The sequence below is a fragment of the Pelodiscus sinensis genome, chromosome 3 (assembly GCF_049634645.1).
Source record: "Pelodiscus sinensis isolate JC-2024 chromosome 3, ASM4963464v1, whole genome shotgun sequence".
NCBI lineage: Eukaryota > Metazoa > Chordata > Testudines > Trionychidae > Pelodiscus > Pelodiscus sinensis.
Window position 1 is genome coordinate 134,014,658 of NC_134713.1, and position 20,006 is coordinate 134,034,663.

At 42.7% G+C, this 20,006-nt stretch overlaps 1 protein-coding gene across 2 annotated transcripts in view; it reads right to left on the reverse strand.

The window, feature by feature from the left end:
• Window positions 1-20,006, reverse strand: part of AHCTF1 (AT-hook containing transcription factor 1) — an 86,085-nt gene that overhangs the window by 52,013 nt on the left and 14,066 nt on the right. For both annotated transcript variants that reach the window (XM_075924913.1, XM_075924914.1), the window contains exons 2-6: window positions 13,498-13,624; window positions 12,788-13,041; window positions 9,097-9,277; window positions 6,621-6,828; window positions 2,111-2,227 (exon numbers count right to left, since the gene is read on the reverse strand). In XM_075924913.1, coding sequence (XP_075781028.1) covers window positions 2,111-2,227; window positions 6,621-6,828; window positions 9,097-9,277; window positions 12,788-13,041; window positions 13,498-13,618 — 881 coding nt within the window. In that variant the 5' untranslated portion in view covers window positions 13,619-13,624. The remainder of the gene's footprint in view (window positions 1-2,110; window positions 2,228-6,620; window positions 6,829-9,096; window positions 9,278-12,787; window positions 13,042-13,497; window positions 13,625-20,006) is intronic.

A 20,006-nucleotide genomic window follows, 5' to 3' on the forward strand; every position in this document is an offset into this window, starting at 1 on the left:
CAGCATCAGTTCTTTACAATGACATATTAATGTGAGAAATTTTACATAAGGAGCTTTAAATTTAAACTGAAAATCACAAGAGTATGCTCTGATTGTATTTTGTAATGTTATGAAACTAACGAAGTTTTGAGTTTGAGAAAGAATGATTAAGGGTTACTGTATTTTAGCAAATATACCCTGCACCCGAATATACCCTGCAGTTTTTGCTATTTGAGTAAAAAAGCCCCCCCAAAAAACTGTATACCCCGCGCACAAGTATAGCCTGCTGGGTATACAAGACTTGTATTTCAAACTGTGCCAGGGGGAAAGGGAGAAGGGTGACACACCTAGCCAGCCTCCAGGTGGGGGAGCACTCACCCCCTAGCTTTCCGCGCAGCTGCAGGAAGGCCAAGCCTCCTGGGGAGGGAGCACTCACCACCTGGTTCCTGTGCAGCCACACTCACCCCCAGGTGAGTAAAAATTTTTTGTATACCACGCACATGAGTATACCCTGCGCGGGGAAGGGTGTGTGCGCGTGCGCACTGGGTTTGTAAAAAACGCATATAACCCGCGGGTTATATTCGCTAAAATACAGTAGTTACTTCTGTTTTGTCTACATTCTGAAAACCTAAACAAATTAGTTAAGGAAGTTTATATATTATCTTATTACATTTTAAAAAGTTTTTTACTGCGGGATGACAGCGACATCATGCATCACTGTGCATCCTGCAGTCCCTCCCTCTGCCCTCACCTATACGGCCCACCCTTCCTCATGCTTTGTGGGAGCTGCAAACCATGCAGCCTTCCTCATTCTCCGACCTGCTGGCCTAGTGAGGCCTGGGATAGCTGGAGCCACGAGGTGCATGACTTCTGGAGCATGCAGCTTCCCCCCTCCCCAGTGCTCTGGGAAGAGGCCACGTGGCTGCCCTACTTTGTCCCCTCCCCACCATGACACCCTATCGACTCCGCACTGCACAGGTTGCAGGTTAAACCCCGCATCTGGGCCTTGCCCCCTGCTGTCAGCTCTGCGCTGCACAGGCCGGCAGTTAACTCCTCTCCCACATGCTGGTCCCTGAGCATCCCTCTGGCACCTGCTATGTGAGCAGGGGCTGCCAGAATTTAAACTGAACCATGCCGCTCCTCTGCCATCCAGGATGGGGGAGGAGAGGTGCGCACGAGCCGGGGGAAAGAGGGTGATGTTTCATGTGGGGGAAGAAGAGGCAAGGGGTGCACAGGAGCCACGTGGTATTGCCCCTTGCAGCCAGAGGAAGAGGGCTGGACTAGCCGTGGCCTCAGGCCAGCCCAACCCCCTGAGTGGCTGGAGGGGAGAGAGCCAGGCCAGCCTCGATCTGGCCAAAACCACCCCCAGCGGCTGGGAGAGAGCTAGGGCTGCCTACCCCTGGAGAGGGGGGTTGGCAAGCAGGGAGCACTACCCCCTAGTATATTATGCATTATAAAAGAAAGATAGAAAGAAGGGGTCATGAAATACCTTTGATAATGAACAGCAGCTTATCACTTGGGACACTTAAAGACAGACAAAACCAAACACTAGAAATCTGCTCTAAGTAAAGACACTTCTGGATGTTTGCCACAACAGTACTCAGTAGATTCTGTCACTATGTACTTGCAGGATTCTATGAAAGCTATTCAAGGCCCATTAACAAATTCTGTAAATTACAATAAGTAAAGTCATCACCAGTGCTATAATGATTTAAATTATATTTACGAGTACAATTAAGATACACAATCCGATTTTGTACCAAAAAGATGACATACTGAAGTTATCCTTAAAAGTCTTGCTATCTCTCAGCTACTGTAGAGATAGCAGTTGTGGTTCCATTGTCAGAGTTGAACTAAGTGCACTTATATTTTCAAAGTGAAACATTTTTTGACAAATTGGTAGAGTAGATTAAAAAAGATTAAGATTACAAGACTCATTATTAAATGAGTCATAGCTACAACACTACATAGTGTCCTTTCAGCTAGAAACAAAAATGTAATATTAAGGGATCAATTCTACAATTAGTAGCCCAGGGAAAGATTTACAGCATGTTCAGAGTTGCATATTTATACTCTCTCCAAGTCAGACAGACAACAGATCACTCCGTTTTCTAAATCAGTCTTCACTCACCTTTCTTGTGTGGACTGAACTGCCCATAAGTAACAGCAATTGCGGGGATCATTTTCAGGTTCTTGAAAAGTAACAGCATAGACAGGTATCCTCCCACCTTCTAGTTGAAAGTGGTATCTAAAACAAAATAGGAAAAAAATTAGACCTCTGAAATGTATCATTCCCAGTGTTCCAATCCGCACTTCAAAAGCCAAAACATTTTCTTATGCCAAAAATACTTAACTTAAAAAACACACACACACTTATTTTAATTTTAGAGAACATTTTTAATAATTTCAGAAGCTAAGCAATTGGGCAATATAACCACAAATAAAATGTAATGTAAATAAGTACACTATTATAAATATTTGGACTACTCACACCTGTGTTTTGACCTGGGTGGTTGAAGTTAAATGAGCAGCCTAAATGAATAGTTGGGGAAAAAAGTTTGCTCAAAACACAACAATGGCCAAAAGAGCGAACAAGTAGTTGAGCTATTTTTAGGACTTTTACCTCTTGCCTACACCAGAAGTTTTCAAAAAAAGCTATATAATGTATTTAATCTATATAAAATAAATTCAATCTTTCCTCAGATTCACTTGAATTGGAAAGACCAACACCAATGAGTCTTCTAATCCAGTGGTTTTCAACAATTCCAGACTATTGTACCCCCTTTCAAGAGTCTGACTTAAGTCTCAGGTGGCAGGGATTCAACCTGAGCCCCATCACCTAGGGCTGAAGCAAGTAACTTAGCTTTGTGAGGCCCTCTGTGGTTCAGAGTAGGGATGTAATAGTGTAGTCGATTAACTGATTAATTGATAAGCAAAAGCTTATCAGTTAATGCTATAGACTACAAACATTTCCTGCCCCCCTTCCAGCCAATGAATTTTTTAGTAGACTGGCCAGCTCCCGGGCTCAGACCTGGCTCACGTGTCCGGAACCTACCCCTGCTGTGACACTGCATTTAAAGTGTATTAGGAGCCAGATAGACAGGCAGCCCAGCTCAGTTCTGGCTTGCGCCAGGTCATAGAATCACAGAATCGTAGAACTGAAAGAGACCTCAGAAGGTCATCAAGTCCAGCCCCCTGCTCTAGGCAGGACCAATTCCAACTAAATCAACCCAGCCAGGGCTTTGTCAAGCCGAGACTTAAACACCTCTAGGGATGGAGACTCCACTACTTCCCTAGGTAACCCATTCCAGTGCTTCACCACCCTCCTAGTGAAATAGTTTTTCCTAATATCCAACCTGGACCTCTCCCACCATAACTTGAGACCATCGCTCCTTGTTCTGCCATCTGTCACTACTGAGAACAGCCTCTCTCCATCCTCTTTGGAACCTCCCTTCAGGAAGTTGAAGGCTGCTATCAAATCCCCCCTCACTCTTCGCTTCTGCAGACTAAACAGACCCAAGTCCCTCAGCCTCTCCTCACAAGTCATATGCTCCAGCCCCCTAATCATTTTGGTTGCCCTCCGCTGGACCCTCTCCAATGCGTCCACATCCTTTTTGCAGTGGGGGGCCCAGAACTGGACACAATACTCCAGATGTGGCCTCACCAAAGCTGAATAAAGGGGAATGATGACATCTCTGGATCTGCTGGCAATGCTCCTCTTAATGCAACCTAATATGCCATTAGCCTTCTTGGCTACAAGGGCACACTGTTGACTCATATCCAGCTTCTCATCCACTGTAACCCCCAGGTCCTTTTCTGCAGAACTATTACTTAACGGGTTGGTCCCCAGCTTGTAACTATGCTTGGGATTCTTCCGTCCCAAGTGCAGGACTCTACACTTGTCCTTGTTGAACCTAAGCAGATTTCTTGTGGCCCAATCCTCCAATTTGTCTAAGTCCTTCTGGACCCTATCTCCGCCCTCAAGCGTATCTACCTCTCCCCCCAGCTTAGTGTCATCCGCAAAGTTGCTGAGGGTGCAATCCATCCCCTCATCCAGATCATTAATAAAGATATTGAACAAAACCGGTCCTAGAACCGAACCTTGGGGCACTCCGCTAGAAACCGACCGCCATCCTGACATCGAGCCATTGATCACTACCCGCTGGGCCCGGCCTTCTAGACATCTTTCTATCCATCTTACCGTCCATTTATCCAATCCACATTCCCTTAACACAGTCCCCTCCCTCGGTTGGACAGGGACTGCTGCCAGCCTGTGCTGCTGCCTCTGTATTAGAGGCAATAGCACGGCACAGGGTGACAGGTAACTGGTCTGCAAGGGAAGCTGGTTTTTAAACTGGCTCTCTTCACAGACCATCACCTGCCTGGCACCTCGCACTGTTGCCTCTGTATCAGAAGCAGCAGCACCGAATGGCAGGGAGCTCCTCAGGAGTGGGGCCAGAGTGCAATAGTTGCCAGTCCCACCCCCAGGGACTACAGAATAGTTGAGTAACCAATAAGAATCCATGAGATTGTCTATTCAATTAACCAATATTTAACATCTCTAGAGTGGAGCCCAAAGCAGTTTCCCCGACTGCCACCTCATAATGCCAACTCTGCACTTGCAACCCTACTATGCCCATCCCACAATCTCAGGTTGAGAAACAATGATATTTATACTGCCTATAGAGCAGTATAAACAAGTCATTATCTAGATGACATTTTAATGTGCACTGACTTCACCAGTGCTTTTTATGTAGCCTGTTGTAAAGCACTAGGCAAATATCTAGATGAGCTGGCATACCCCAGAAGACCTCTTCATACCCCCCAGTAGAGAACCACTGTTGTAATCTATCCAATGCATTGCAGTAGCACCATTGCATTTTCTCTCCATTGACATATCCAGTAGAAATGTCCAGCTCTGAACATCTACAACAACAGAATAACTTGTTCTAACTCGGGTATGGGCAATAAGCAGCCAAGAGAGGGGACACAGTTTGTGAGGGTTAGCCCTTAGCAGGCTGCTGGACATTTTTATTTACCTGCGCATGCACAAGTATGGCTACTCGCAGTTCCCATGGGCTGCGCTTTGTCTTTCCCAGCCAAAGGGAACTGCAGGAAACAAAAATCTAATACTGTATTTTAATTATAGACTCTAGAATATTTGCTGTCTCCTTCCCCATGTTTCTATTGCCCACAAGTTTGACTGCCATACTCCTTGTTCTATTCTCCAAGGTCTTGGCAAACATGTGGGATCCACTTTATATCAAGGGAGTATTATTCAGTAAAGAAAAACCAATTACCCATCCATTAACACCGAAAAGCATAAATGCTATATACTAATTACATATTTTATAAGCCAATAACAGTGTTCCCTCTAATTTTTCCCATCATGGAGTGGAATGAATTTTGTTAAGTGCACCAATACAGAAGTGATGTTGGTGAACATAGAATTCATGTGGTGGGAGTAGGGTCAAGGGGTTTTGAGTGTGGGAAGGGGTTCAAGCCTGGGACAGAAGGCTGGAGTGCAAGGACTCTGTCTGGGGTGCAGGTTCCAGCTGGGATTGCAAGCTATAGATTGGGGCTGGGTTGAAGCATTTGGGGTGAAGGAGGGTGCTCTAAGGATACTGCAAGGAAAGATGACTCCCTGCTGGGAGGGAAAGGCACCTTTCCTAGCCATGACAGCTCTGAGGCTGAGGCTGCAGGATAGGTGCTCCTCTCCTGACCCAGGAGCGTTCCATCTGGGCTAGGTTGGAAAGGGGGAAGGACCACTCAGGCCGGGGGAAAGATGCCAGGTTTAAGCCGTCTCTCCCCTGGAAGACTGGAGGCCAGGCCCAGGCTAGTTTGGAGCAGCCCTTCCTCCCTGCCTTGGGCAGATGCCTTGAGCACCTGCAAGGTGCTAACTACAGGGCCGTGTAGCTTTCAGGGAACTTACACTAACAGGGAGGATGTAACCCACATTCCTATAGAAAGAGAATGTAACACAGAACCGCATCCATACAACTAGAACCCATGGCCCACTCTGTAAGCATCCAGATTTCATTGTTACATCCCTTTAATTGTATCAGATGAGAGTCTGGAGTAGTGATCAAACCATCTCAAATCTCAGTCAAGACTAGAATGTGGGAAAGGCTATTTTTCAGGCACACATGAGCTGTTGGCTGTTTCAGTCTGTCCCATTGGTCTCATCTGTCTCATCCAAGATTTTAAGGAGTTAGAGATATTGCTAGCAGAGTTATGAAATTAACATTTTAATTTTGTAAGGAAACCCACAAGAGAGAGGTTCTTGATAAAAATCAATGTGTCTTCTAAATTTCTTTTATACAGTGAAAAATTAAACTACTTCACTTTAATTTTACACAAAGCAGTTCTCATGTTCTAGTCCTAAAATTCCTTAATTTCCTTAATTTGCAGATGAAGCAATTAAAGGAACCAGTTAATGGAAAGAGGAAATACCAACTAAAACCTTTCAAAGATTGATCTAGAACTGGATTCTAAAGGTTTTGACACTGTATTCAAGAATTTCAACACTTAGCATTGAAACACTGAATGGATCGTGTGCACATTCCCATTTAATCCATCTCAGTGAAATTAAGTGAGTTCCCCAACCCCAGATATTGACACACACATAAAAGCACACTTACTCCTTCTTTAAGGTTTTCATATTCCACAGTGAAAGATAGCCATCTGAAAATCCCACAACCAGCTGATTGCTCCTGCTTATGTAGCATAGAGTTGTTACAGCTGTTCCTGATGGGCTTGATAACTGGAAACAGAGATGTCGTCCCTCTCTGGTCACAGCTTCTCTTACTTGTGGAATTTCAGCAGGAATCCCAGTGACCACTTCTAGGTCTACACACACAACGTAAGATGTTACAACATTATTCAGTTTTTTCAGGATAGATGTTAAGAGCTTAGCATTATGCTATATACAGTAAGAGCTTTTTTATCCAGCATGTTGGAGGAATAGAAGTGCCAGTAAGTGAAAAATTTGTGTTAAGAGGAAGGGAGTTTGGGCTTGGGAGGGGGTGAAGGCCCCAGGAGGAAGTTAGAGTATGAGAGGGGGTTTGGAGCAGAGGGTTGGGGCCCAGGAGACGTATCAGGGTTCCACTTCAGGGGGGCTCATATTGGGCAGCTCACTGCAAACAGCAACCTATGCCTTCAGCTTCTGGAGTAAGCATAGTTAGGCCTCCCCATTGCCCACTGGGAACTGAGGCTAGCACCTACAGGCAAAGACAACATGCAGAGCTACCTAGCTGTGCCTCCACCAAGAGCAACAGGGACAGGTTGGTGCTTTCAAGGAACTGCCGGAGGTAAGCAACCCTCAGATCCAGCATCATGAAGCCTCTCCTATGCTTCAACCCCCCACACCAATCCGCCTCCCACACTCAATACCCTCTCAGAGCCCACATCCCAGCACTACAAACCCCTTGTAGCCATTTCACCACCTAAGAATGGTAGGGTCATGTCACCATTTTCAAGGAGCCACACACAAAGCCAGGCAGGGAGCCTCTCATCCTGGCACCAACCACGTAAGATACACTTTTTCCAGGATTAGAAATTCCCGTTTATAGAATTTTGCTGCTGGTACAGGGCTGAATGACAGCGTTTATTGTATTAGGGTATGTCTAGACTACATGCCTCTGGCGACAGAGGCATGTAGATTAGGCTACCAGACATAGTAAAATGAAGCGGCGATTTAAATAATCGCCGCTTCATTTAAATTTACATGGCTGCCGCGCTGAGCCGACAAACAGCTGATCAGCTGTTTGTCGGCTCAGCGCGATAGTCTGGACGCGCGAGTGTCGACATCAAAGGTATTTGTCGACCACCCAGGTAAGCCTCATCCCAGGAGGCTTACCTGGGTGGTCGACAAATACCTTTGATGTCGACACCCGCGCGTCCAGACTATCGCGCTGAGCCGACAAACAGCTGATCAGCTGTTTGTCGGCTCAGCGCGGCAGCCATGTAAATGTAAATCAAGCCACGATCATTTAAATCGCCGCTTCATTTTACTATGTCTGGTAGCCTAATCTACATGCCTCTGTCGCCAGAGGCATGTAGTCTAGACGTACCCTTAGATAATACCCTACTCTGTGTCAAATATGCAGTTTATGCAGTATTTTCAATTAACATTTATACTTCCAAGTTCATTTTAAGATCACAGGAATTATCTAACTGGATTAGACCAGTGATCCATCTAGATCAGTACTCTGTTTCAGATACTTTAAAGAAAGGTGCAAAAATCCACATTATAGACAGTTATGAAATAGACTGGTTCACAGTGGAAGTTTCTTTCTAGGCGCTGTCAGACAGTGGTTTACTTATGCCTTGAAACACAAGAATTTATTTATTTATATAAACTTGGGATGTAAGAGTTTAACCAATAAGCATCATCTTACGGTTAAATGTTTCTGCCCTGCAAATGTATCAGCTCTAGTTACCAGCCCCGCTCCTGGGAAGCTGACTGCCTCCCCACGTGGTGGGCTCTGTGGGGGCACTTCTCACAATCCTTCCCCTCCCTTGTGCCATCCAGCTATAGATCCCCCAAAAGGGTTATTGTTTATAAACCTTTTTTACATCCCTAACCCAAACTATGAAGCCACTAAGAAATCTGTGTAATAATGGAACATTGGATGCAACTGAGAGATTCTACACATTCAAATGCAAGTTTGATTTTTAAATTAGAATGGTTTATAATGTTTGTCTCCTTTCCCCCAAGTTTCCATGCAGAGTCAGATTCATTTAAATCAAGTGTTTTTAAATACTATTACTTAAAATTAAGTACAGGATCATATTTATACATTTAAGGGTCCTTCTTCCATTGAAATCAAAGACAACCTTACACCAACTTTGTAATGTAGAACAGGCTATACATAAGAATTTAAGAACCTAAATTCAGCATTTTTTAAAAATGTTTAGGCCTTAGGAACCGAGAAATAAAATTATCTTTCAAAGAATGGATTAGCACATCAGCTAAGAATTCATAGTATCAAGTAGTCTTCTAATATTAGCCAAACAGATCTTTAAGACAAAGGATGTTTGTTTTATCAAATAGGAAAAATGGAGCGCACATTACTCAATCAGGACATTTGTTTAAATCTAAAAATGATAATTTACCTGATGCCTCGATTTCATTCTGGCTACATGACAAATCATCCAAACAAAGGTCAATCAGCAGGATATGACCAACATCTGTAACCACAGCTGCCACACCAAAAAGCCATCGCAGACTCTGGTGCAAATGCTGAGTGCTGACACTGGCTCCCCCATGATTAATTATGGGTTCAATAGCAGTTACCTAGAAGAAAACTGTATGTTAATTTTTAAGCAATGTGGCAAACTAAACAAAGTTTTGCAATGCAGTACAAGGCAAAAGTCGGCATATTAGAAATATAATTATTACACACTTATACATAAGATTCAAAAGTAAAGTGAAGCAGCCTCTGTCTGCAGTGAGCACGGGCCTGCCACAGGCAAAGGCTGTTTTGTGGCAGCAGCCCTGGTCTGCAGGGGGACTGAGCTCCCAAGAGACCGAGGCTATTCTGCATCCTGCAGAACATCCCGCAGAGCTTGGACCCCACCACCCATGCCATTGCCTCTGTATCAGAGGCACCAGCGAAGGGCAGCAGGCAGCCATCCATACTGGCTGATAGTCCCCAGAGGCGGGGCTATCGAATAGTCATCTGCTAAGATTTCATGCAGTTACATGACTACTCAATTGCATGATACCTAACCTATTATAAACCTTACTGATTCAGTCCTGGTGGCAGACATAAAAAGAATAGAAGCATAGCAAACATCCTACTGCAGAACCCCCTTTCTGCAAATGCAACTTCTGGGGTTTTTCCCTCCCTTTATGTAGCTTATTTCTTTAACATCTGGCGGCAAATAAAAATCCTTTTTTGCTTTAACATATAATATTGTTAGTACTTTTCTAGTTTCAACTTCACTGTTCCATGTAGGAGCTTCTGAAACTATTTTTTTCCACTATAGTTCACCCTGAGGTTTCGTGTTTTCCTATGTCATTGCTAACTCATATTCCAGAAGCAAGCAGACAAAAGGAATATTCCTCTGCTCACTGCATCCAAATGTTATTCTTCTGCTTCTGTGCAGATTGGAAAAGTTTGTGAAAATATGTTCAAAGCAACCATTTAAATGTGCTAAACCTGTGTATCATCAATGTGGCCCACGTTTTAGATTCCACTACAACACTTTTTAAAGTGTGAATGATGTTCTAATATTTTCAGTTTTTCACTAAATCACGCACAGAAGGCTCTCCTACAAAAGCTGAATACCTCTAGGCACACCTTTTTTGTTTATTTTGCTAATTTGGTTTTAAATTCACTTCCTGGGAAAGATTATTACTTTTCATATGAAATCAGAATGCACTTTTATGCTAAATTAAAGTTAGGTGTTAACAGTTTGACAACTTGGCCCAGAGATCTCAAGTTAGTTAAATTATGCCAGTTATACTAAATTCAAAAAAGGTATGACAATTTTTATTAGCTAAGAATCCTAGCCCATAATTTCAAGAGTTCGTTAATGGGAAAGAACAGAGAAAATGAATTACAGAAAATGAAAGTTGAAATGTAATCTAAGTTTTATTATAAAATACGGCCAGCATTAAATCATGTTAAATGTATTAATTACAAAACTTACTCACATCAGGCTACAAAGCTTAATATAATAGCTTAAATATAATAATAATAATAAAAATGTATAGCAAATTAGTGAAAGACTGAACACACATTAAATAATTAATTATTTGTCTACATGAAATTTTATTTGCTTCTCCAGATGCAGGCCATGGGGTGTGTTGTCCATCTGAGTGGCAGTGTTCTCTCTCTCTCCTGAGACCACCAAGGGATCTGATCCAGCTGCAAGCCAGTCAGAGGAATAAAAGAGGGTACCCCACCCACTGTCTCCAACCACACAAGTGTCACCTGCCTGCCATCCTCTTCAGGATTCCTGTACCACCAGCAAGGGACTCCCCAGCGTTCCTCCCTGAGGGCTCTCAATCAGCCCAAAGGCTGCAGGTCTTGAACACCACGCCTCTGGCTCAGCCACTCCAGTCCAGAAGAGTAAAGTAACCATTTGTATTTGGGGTAGAACTTACCAATTATTTTCACGCAGTCCAGTTGGGACATTATGGGTTTTACTGTTCACTTGCACTGTTTTGTTAAAGGATATTAGTTTGCGTCAGGTTTCTCCACTGCTTTTTCCTTACTACTGTATAAAATCCCTAATACAGTTTTTGTTTTCACCTTTAATTAGAGTCTGTTTTCCTTTATCGGCCTAATTCACAGGTGATAGACCCTGAGGGAGGGGGCGGATCTGTTCTCTTTTGACTGGGGTTTCATTATCAGGCCATATTTGAGTATTATCCAGGCCCCAGGAGTAACACTTCCCCCCTCCACCCCACAACCCAAACCCTCTGCTCTTCTCCTGAACCCACAGCCCCTCCCAGAATCTGCACTCCTATCTCCTGCCCAAGGTCACAACCCCCTCATGTCCAAACCCCTGTACTCCCTCCTGTATGCTAGCCCCTGTTCCCAGGACATAACCCACTCCTGCCCTAGGTCACAACCGAAACCTGTGCACCCCAGTCCACTGCCCAAGGTCACAACCTCCTACTGCCCTATGTCACAACCCAAACCCCTCCCTACTCCCCAATCCAGTGCCACAGGTGCCAACCGCCTCCTTCACCCTAACTCCCTCCCAGACCCCACACCCCAATCCCTTACCCCAGGCTCCCTTCTACACCCAGCCTCCACCCCAGATCCGGCACCTCCTCCATTAATATCATGGAAGAGTGTGGCCTTTGACTGCTTTCCAAAATCTTCGGAGTGGTCCCCCATCAAAAATTTTTGCCCACCCCAGTGTATATTAAGAAAGTTTTCATAGTTGTACTTACATTGTTTTAATAACAGTTTGCACTGATGATAAAAAAATTGATGGCAGGTATACTATCTGCTAGTGAAAGCTTTATGAATATAGACAAAACCAGTGAGATGGGTACCCATGCATGAAACATGCCAATGCAATGGAGAAGGAACTGTTACTTGAACACCTCAAAAGATCTCTACACTTCCAACAGAACAGGTTTATATAACTAATGGGTTCTTTGCCTGGTAAAGTTTATCCTCCCCATTCCTTACTAGGGATGTGATAGTGTAAATCATTCCTAAGCAGCATGTCCAGTTTTGGGTGCCAACACTCCAGTTGAGGCATCAACAGTGTCACACAAACAATTTGATACAATACTCCTTTTTACATGCCCCAGAATTATACTGCCTTTTTTTTTTTAATAAAGGAATCACTCTGCTAGCTCATACTCAATGCATGATCCACTATAACCCCCAGATCCTTTTCTGCAGTACTACTGCCTAGACAGTTATTCCCCAATTTGCATTTGATTTTTCTTTCCTGGATATAGTACTTCACACTTGTCTTTACTGAATATCATCTGGTTGATTTCAGACCAAATATCCAATTTAATCAAAGTCATTTTTAAGTCCTGTCCTTCAAAGTGCTGGCAAAACCTACCAGCTTGAAGTCATACTGAATAATGCACCAGCTAGGAAACCTATAGTATCTTGTTCTGTAGCACATGTGAATTTCTTTTAAAAAGTTTTCAGCATTAGTTAAGAGACAGCGGGGACCTTCCAACTCCAGTTCTGATATTAAGACTATGTACACTGCATACTCTAGCTGTTTTTTGAAAACATCAGTATAAAACCTACTTTCAAACAGAATTCTATGGTATACCACAGAACAGAAGATTTGCTTTTAGATTAAAAGTACATACCCTTCCTGGAAGAACAACTGCTTTAACGACTCTCGATATTCCAAGGTCATACAGACAGAGAACACTCCCTTCTGCTTCTTCCAATCCCAGTAGTAGTCCAGTTCTTTTCTGCCAGGAAAATTCCTTCACCACAAGGACAGTAGGAAGTTGCTCATTTACTCCATTGAAACGATATGCAGACAGCCGCTCTCCCGTGACAGAGTTTACCACCTCAAGCTGAGGACCACATGATAACCACGCCAGCCCATTTCTCCCTAAACAGAAGTGGGGGAAAGTTTATGTAGGAATGATAAACATAGGACTCATTTGAAATTATAAGCTATTACAATATGATGTCAGGATGAGTTCACCCATTATTGTTTAGCGAGGCACGTACAGAGTTTTAAATTATCACTATGTTTACTATTCATGACTGCGCACACACACAAAAACAATTAACATACACTCTTATTACATTATGAAATCTAAGAGAACATTGGGATCTACATAGAGCTAGGACCTAGCAGGTTAGTGAATTACAAACAGCTGCATTTTGGCAAAACTCTGCCTCATGGCTTCATAAAACTTTTGGTAACCTCAACTGATGCATCTAATGGAGCCAACCCATTTCACAAGTGAAAGTATCACTATTGTCTGTATTTAAGATAACCCATAGTTACAAGTAATTAATAATTCCAACACAATGCCACGTATCAGAGGAAGACGATTACCTCCAGCAAACTTCCCACGAAGTACAGATTCTAGTATTATCTCATCTTCTCCAAGAGCCTGAACAGTTACTTCTGGAAACCGCAGAAGACTGCTTGTTAACTGAGCTGTTAGGTCTCGCATACTTCACTGTAAATAAAGAAATACATTAAATAAATGTACTTAGCACATAACAAATCTGACATTTTGTGAGTTTGTCAATTAATACAACACTGCAAATTATTCAGTTCCTTCCTTCATATCCAAAGGCATCAAAATATTTCTCTCTATAACTTCCTCAAACACCTATGAACAAGTATACAGTAACAATTTAAATGGCCCATTTTTGTAAATTTTGGCAACTAATTTAAACCACCACTTTTGGATAAAAACAAGACACACAGATTGATTTTGAAACACTTTCTTTTCTCCAGAAGTTGGAATATTCATCTGATAATAAAAAAATATCAGAAAGAATTGTTCAAATTTTTATTAAAAAACACAGTGAATTCCTCCTCTGTCTCCTCACTCACTGCTGAGTGCTTTTGATCTTGAGGTTTAAACACAAACAAAAACTTTAGTGCTATAAAACCATTTGTCTCTGGCAAAATGAGCTGCTCAGTGTATATTTCAGTTTCTCAGCAACTCACTCTTGTATATTCAGGCAAAACAATCAGTACAATTGGTGACCTCACAGAGCAGTGTGCAGAATTTCTTGCCTTCAGATGCCTGTGAGGTCATCAATAACCTGAAGGGCAACAGAACTAATGCCAAGCCCTGTCAGGTAAAGTAATGAGGAAGTACTGAAGTCAATCTACTTACTTGTAAGTAAAATAGTAATTGTTAATTAAAACAATCTTTCTTCAAAGATATTTCAATTCACCATTAAACATTTGGTTCCCCATCTTAACTTTGTAGTTTATTTTGGCAATTACTATTCCTCGTGTTAGAGCACAAGAAATAATGACCTTCAACATTCTCCTGTGTTCATGGACTTTTGACAGTTAGCCCACCAAGTCTTCCTGAAATTCCACCATGTAGATTTCAAGTTTTTCACAAAACAAATCACCCAACTGATTATCAACTGGGTCAACAAGCAAGATACTGTGCAGAGGTTGTTTTTTCATTACAAATCTGTGGTTCTATTATACATCTATTCTTGGAGATACCTCCTTATCACTAAACTGATTTGAAGAAATAATACAATAAATTTCAGACTGTATCCAATAGAAAAGAAATAGTCATCTACAAACTGTTAGGATAACAAAAAACCACAAAATACTCCTATTTTAGGATGTTGTTAATAAAGGGCTTGGTATTTTAGAACCCACAACTTTCCAGGAGCTCTTCCTTTTGACTCCTTTCTTTGTATTCTGATACTCCAGACAAGAATATTTTTAATGTGGTACTTTGGGACTCAAACAATACTTTAGATTCCCAAGAAGACTCATCTTATAAAATTTCAGAGGATGGCTTTATCTTACTGCCCAGGAAATTTATCAGTTTCAAGAAGAACATGCAATCACATGTACAGAAATAAGTGTCTCTAGTTCCAGCAAGAAACAATTTTTGGAGGAAACACCTTTAATGTTTTGATACAAAGTAGGTATATTTGACTCAGCAGGAAGAAAAACTGTGTTATCATAGGGATATCAGACTGAGTGATATATACTAAAGGTCTCACCCTGTCAGTACTAAAACATCCTATCTTTTTTTAGAAATTTTGAGACGACAGTTTCTTAACCGAAGAAATACTTTACTGCATCCAACAAAGGGGAGTTCTATATTAGGTCTCATTTGGCAGATCAAGAGGAATTGATACAGAATTACAAATTATCAGTAGCTTGCAAGTTATTATGTCTTGATCACATTTGTTATGTGCAGACAGAATAAAACTCAAACCAATAGTAAATAAATAAATATACACAAATATGCATGTGCACACTTTAAAAGAGCCAATTTCACAAAGCTGGAAACCAATCTGAATCAAATCAGTTAGGAAAAAGAATGTAAACAAAAATGTGAATGTCAATGGGGAACTATTTTAGAATAGTGTACTAATCCCACAATTCCACAAGCAAGAAAGAAGGCCTGTAGCCAGACAGACACCCCTCCCCCATCACATCCATCTTATTTGCCTGAGGTTCCTGAAGCATACAGGACAGAGAAGGAGCAATAAAATCAGCATAGTCTATGCTAGCTCATCTGATCCTGAGAAGCTGAAAAAACAGATATGTGGAGAGAGAGTGATTAAATCAGTAAGCTGGCCTTGAGGCTGCGAGAACGGCCCCGGCTGGCACCCATGTTGATTCGAACTCACACAGTCCCTGGAAGAGGAATTTCCCACTGAGAAAAGAATCCCCAGTAATTCCAGTTTAGTTATCTCTCTTACAAGTGTAAATTAAGTTCACAACTCCCTTGTAAGAACTGGTCTCACAAAAGACAGACCAGCCCCATTTGGCATGACAGACAAGAAAGAGAAATACGTGACCCCATGGGTATATAAGATAGGTCCAGCACACACTCACTTTGAGTGTCATTCTACCCTCTACCTGCTGGTCGGGTTAGGTGTTTGACCTCCCGAGGTTCTATGGGGACGCCCACCTCGTATTTTCGTCTTTCCTAGGAATTGAGGGTCCGGCCCTGGCCTGACATGCTGGAGTCGAGAGGCACAGAAGGGGGTAAAAATTGTACCTGGATGTGGTCCTCTGTCTTAAGTGTACACATAGAAAGAGTAAGCTGTTACTTGGTACCATTATTTCTATTTTTCTATCTTTATCTTCTTTGTAACCATTTTTAAGATCTATATTTTGCTAGCAGTTAAGAAATAGAACAATAGCCATTGCAACCATATGATTTATAAGCTTCCTCAAATAAACCTGTAACTGTTTAAGTTTTAACCTGACTCCTTCAGTTGCTGTAATAGAACCAAGCACAATTTAAAAGAACTTCAGCCGGTCATAAAGGGACAGACATAGGGAGAGCTTGGGCGTTTGGATCTGTGTCACTCCCAGGTGACAAGATCCGTTGGGGCACCTTTTCAGCCTTTCCTAGGCTGCCCTCTGCGAAGGAACCCCTGTGTTCTAGCAGCTAAAATCTAAGGTGTAATAAGCTCTTCCTATATAACGGGGCGTCTGTTGGCCTTGCTGGCCACCCTCTGCGATGGGACCCCGGTCCTAGCAGTAAAGACACGGACGTTAAACCTTTTCTCGGAAACATACACACACACACACACTGCCCTGAGCGTCGGCTGACAAGGCCTTCCTGGTTAAAAAGCCAAACTAGCTTAGAGAGAAAGTAAAAGCAGATATAAAAAATTATTATACAAAAGGAAGTTGATAGTAATGAATATAAAACAGAGGCTAGAAAATGAAGAAAATTGATAAGGCAACCCAAAGAACAAATCTACAGCCAGCAGAGTTAAGGTCAATGAAAAGGAATTTTTTATTTCTACCAAGGACAAAAAGAATCCCAATAATGATATTGGTCCATTACAAGAGAGAAACAATAGAACTGTCAACAATAACGCAAAAAATGCAAACGTCTTATATTGAACATAAGAAGAACATAAGCTTTGCGAACAGGAGCAGCAAACAGGGAGTTTTAAGAGGGACTTCTCCAGGTAAAGGAGGAGCAAATACGGGACCTTTGAGGTAAGTGGCTGTCTGTAGTGTGTGTTTGGGGGTTACTTGCTGTGTGCTGAGCTTGTGTCTGTCTGTCTGAAGGAGTGTGTGCTGTGGCCAGCAGTTGGAAGCTGTGAGCTTCTAAAAGGTTTGAAATCTAGAAGCCTCCGTTAATGGGCTAAGCCTTAGTCAGGAGGTGAGGCTATCAGGAAGGCTTTATAAAGCAGTGAGTCAGCGACCAGGGGCAGCAAAGAGGGTGTTTGGAAGGGGAGTAGGAAGGGGCCAAGGTACACTTGCAATTCTTTATAGTTTAGTTTAAAAGGTTTTAATCAAAACTTCCTGATTTAACTAGAAACCCTATCAATAACCTAGGTAGCTGTAGGAGAGAATGCAGGAAGAAGCCCAGCAACAGAGTAGAGGCTATCCTGTTTATTGCTCTCAGTGTAGCATGTATGATTACCTGCCCTATGGGCAGGTGGCATGTGTGCACATTCGGTGCAAGGAGCTCCTGGCCCTCAGAGACCGCGTACGGGCTTTGGAGGCCAGAATGGCTGAACTGGAGGAGCTGAGGGAGGCAGAGAGGTATGTAGATGAGGCTTTCCGGGACACTGTAGAATTGTCCCATCTCCAGTCAGACAGCCCATGCGCTGGGGGATGAAAGGCTCAGGGAAGGAGAGCAGTGAACGGGAGCAGAGGGAAACCTTTCTATAGTTGGGATCCTCCTTCCAGATGTTGGGGTATCCTCTTGCACTGAGGTTACTTCTCAGGTGGAGGGAACTCCAGTCACTAGGAAAAGGCAGTTGTTAGTAATGTGAGATTCGATATTAGAAATGTAGATAGCTGGGTTTGTGATGACCAGGAGAACCGCATGGTGATTTGCCTGCCTGGTGCAAAGGTTGTGGATCTCTCGAGGCATCTAGATAAGACTATGTGTAGTGCTGGGGAGGAGACGGTGGTCGTGGTACATGTAGGTACCAATGACATAGGGAAGAGTAGCAAATTTAGGCTGCTAGGACAGAGACTGAAATCCAGGACCTCTATGGTGGCATTCTCAGAAATCCTTCCAATTCCATGCACAGGGCCAGGTAGGCAGGCAGAGCTTCAGGGTCTCAATGCATAGATGAGACGATGGGAGGAGGGGTTTAGCTTTATAAGGAACTGGGGAAACTTTTGGGATAGGGGGAGCCTATACAGGAAGGATGGGCTCCACCTAAACCAAAGCGGATCCAGACTGCTGGGACTTAACATTAAAAAGGTTGCAGCGCAGTTTTTAAAGTAGGAGATGGGGAAAAGCTTATTGAAGCAGAGTAGTACGTGGATCGGACAGAGACGTCTCTTAGATTCTCCTCTATCAATACAGATTCTCTAGGTTTTAGTCAGGAGGAGAGGACAGAAGAGGATAAAGTATGGGCCAGATCAGACGAAAAACATTCACAAAGAATCTGACGCATCAGAAAAGGGTAGACAAATGCTAGAAGTCTAAAAAATAAGTTGGGTGAACTAGAGTGCCTTACGTTAAAGGAGGATACTGATAATAGGCATCACAGAAACCTGGTGGAGTGAGGACAATCAAGGGGACACAATCATTCAAGGGTATAAAATATATCGGAAGGACAGAACAGGTCGTGCTGGTGGGGGAGTGGCACTATATGTGAAAGAAAATTTAGAATCAAACAAAGTAAAAATGTTAAATGAATCAACATGTTCCATAGAATCGCTATGGATAGTAATTCCCTGATGTAATAAGAATATAACAGTAGGGCTCTATTATCGACCACCTGACCAGGAAAGTAATAGTGACTATGAAATGCTAAGGGAGATTAGAGAGGCTATCAAAATAAAGAACTCAATAATAGGTACAGTCACCTCAGGACGAGATGCAGACACAAAATTTCTTGATACCTTAAACAACTGCTTCTTGGAGCAGCTGATACAAGAACCCACAAGGGGAGAGGCAATTCTTGATTTAGTCCTGAGTTGTGCGCAGGATCTGGTCCAAGAGGTAACTATAACAGGACTGCTTGGAAATAGTGACCATCATATCATAACATTTAACATTCCTGTGGTGGGAAGAACACCTCAGCAGCCCCACACTGTGGCATTTAATTTCAAAAAAGGGAACTACGCAAAAATGAGAAGGTTAGTTAAGCAGAAATTAAAAGGTACAGTGACTAAAGTAAAATCCCTGCAAGCTGCATGGACACATTTCAAAGACACCATAATAGAGGCCCAACTTAAATGTATACCCCAAATTAAAAAACACAGAAGAACTAAAAAAGAGCCACCATGGCTTAACCACCATGTAGAAGAAGCAGCGAAAGATAAAGACATCTTTTAAAAAGTGAAAATCAAATCCTAGTGAGGTAAATAGAAAGGAGCCAAATTAAGTGTAAAAATGTAATAAGAAAAGCCAAAAAGGAGTCTGAAGAACAGTTAGCCAAAAACTCAAAAGGTAATAACAAAATGTTTAAGTACATCAAAAGCATGAAGCCTGCTAAACAACCAGTGCGACCCCTAGACGATCAAGATACAACAGGAGCACTTAAAGACAATAAAGTCATTGCAGAGAAACTAAAATTATTTGCTTCAGTCTTCATAGCTGAGGATGTTAGGGAGATTCCCAAACCAGACCTGTCCTTTGTAGGTGACAAACTTGAGGACTTGTCACAGACTGAACTGTTATTAGAGATTTTGGAATTACAGCAAAACTCCAGTCATCCTGCGTCCACTGGTCCGGCATTCCTGATAGTCCAGCACCACCTGTAACCCAGAAGTGCTCCAGGCAGCTGGACAATTGGAGCTGCTCTGCTCCGGGCTTCCTCGGGTCAGCCACTGGTCAGTTTCAGCAGCAGCTGACTTGGGGATGCCTGGGGCAGAGCAGCTGGGGGTGTTGCCGGATTGGCCCCGTA